Source organism: Lampetra planeri, unplaced genomic scaffold (genome assembly GCF_965212315.1).
Source record: "Lampetra planeri unplaced genomic scaffold, kcLamPlan1.2.h2 scaffold_666, whole genome shotgun sequence".
Taxonomy (NCBI): Eukaryota; Metazoa; Chordata; class Hyperoartia; order Petromyzontiformes; family Petromyzontidae; genus Lampetra; species Lampetra planeri.
The window spans coordinates 1-1691 of NW_027615489.1; the positions used below are offsets into that span (position 1 = coordinate 1).

The window sequence follows — 1691 nt, forward strand, 5'->3', positions numbered from 1 at the left end:
CCTACTTATGTGGAGGCCACTGCCACACCACCTTCACCTACTAGAAAACCTACCAAGAAACCTAAGAGGCCCAAAAACCACACCAGTGCCCAGAGAGTCCAAAGACTTCAACAGCCAAGCCATCAAGGCGCACCACACCATCACCTGTCATCCAGATCCATACAACTACAAACCTCTCTTACGTAACCCCACTTGACCAGGTCAGTGCATTAGTAGGTACCTATTTTGAGGTGAAGATCCCATCAGATACATTCTTTGATAAAGAGGATGGACCAACAGACAAGCTGCGTCTTACTTTAAGACAGAACCACAATGAAGTGGTTGGAGAGGGCTCCTGGATCCAATTCAACACCACTAGTCAGCTTCTCTATGGACTTCCTGATGTCCAGCATGTGGGAAAACATGAATATTTCTTGCAGGCAGCTGACAAAGGTGGTCTGAATGCAATTGATGCATTTGAGGTCCGTGTGAACCGGTGGCCGGTCAATGACAAAACCCCTGTTATCTTCACGGCTCGACTTGATGGGGAGCCACGTTCGGTGACCAATGACATCCACAAGAAGATTCTGCTAGTAAAGAGGTTGGCATACACACTAGGGGACCGCAACAGCAGTACCGTGAGTTTGCGAAACATTAGCAAGGGGTCCATTGTGGTGGAGTGGACGAACAACAGCCTGCCACAGCACCCGTGTCCAAAGGAGCAGCTCACAGCCATGAGCAGGATGCTTGCTGATGCTGATGGAAACCCTTCACAGGCCTTCATGTACTCTATGGGTCCTGAATTTAGACCACTGGATGTGAAAGTAAAGGGAAGGGCAAGCTGCAGAACATATTCCTTCATCCCCCCAGCAGAGATCGATATACCAGAACCTCCTGCAGTCACACCAGCTCTGGGAACCGGTCGGCAGAGTACAGATGATGTCTATCTTCACACTGTAATTCCTGCTGTAGTTGTGGCCGCAATCTTGTTAATCGCAGGCATAATTGCAATGATCTGCTACAGAAAGAAAAGAAAGGGCAAACTGACCATCGAGGATCAAGCTACCTTCATCAAAAAAGGTGTTCCGATCATCTTTGCAGATGAACTGGATGATTCCAAGCCACCGCCATCATCTAGTATGCCCTTGATCCTCCAGGAGGAGAAGCCACCACTTCCACCTCCTGAGTACCCCAAACATGGCCACCCAAGAGACCACTCCTCCTCAACCAGGAGCTGCTGGGGGAGTACACAGCCCTGCGGGATGAGGACCCTAACGCACCTCCCTACCAGCCACCGCCTCCCTTCACCACTCCTATGGAGGGCAAGGGCTCCCGTCCCAAGAACATGACTCCCTACAGATCTCCACCTCCCTACGTGCCTCCCTAAGACTTGCTATAAACCTCCCCTCATAGGGTGGAGGGAGAGGATGCCCTGAGGAACGTTGACGGTTTCCATTCTGGTGTTTGTCTGTCCTGGACATTTACAGGGAGGGATGACTAGAGGTGCTAAAGTACAAACAGCTACTGGGGTCTTTGGTGAGGGAAGGGGTGTTATTGAGTAGGGTGGGGATTTAAAGTTCACCAGTGGGATGATTGGTTGAAACAGCTGGGATGGACTACTGTTTTAGTGGTAGCCCAGCTACTCCAGTGGCCTAAGACAAAGTCTCGTCACATTGGTTTTTGGATATACCAGTTGGTCAGAATTGGGGGAC

The 1691-nt window shown here is 50.3% G+C and overlaps 1 protein-coding gene across 1 annotated transcript; it reads left to right on the forward strand.

Annotated features, from left to right (window-relative positions):
• Positions 1-6: 6 nt before the first annotated feature.
• On the forward strand, positions 7-1366 carry LOC144741692 (dystroglycan 1-like; the record flags this gene model as incomplete). Its single annotated transcript, XM_078624202.1, is given in 5 exon segments — positions 7-68; positions 70-97; positions 99-1169; positions 1171-1200; positions 1202-1366. Coding segments are annotated over 5 exon segments (1356 nt in total), but the record flags the coding sequence as incomplete, so codon positions are not given.
• Positions 1367-1691: the final 325 nt, after the last annotated feature.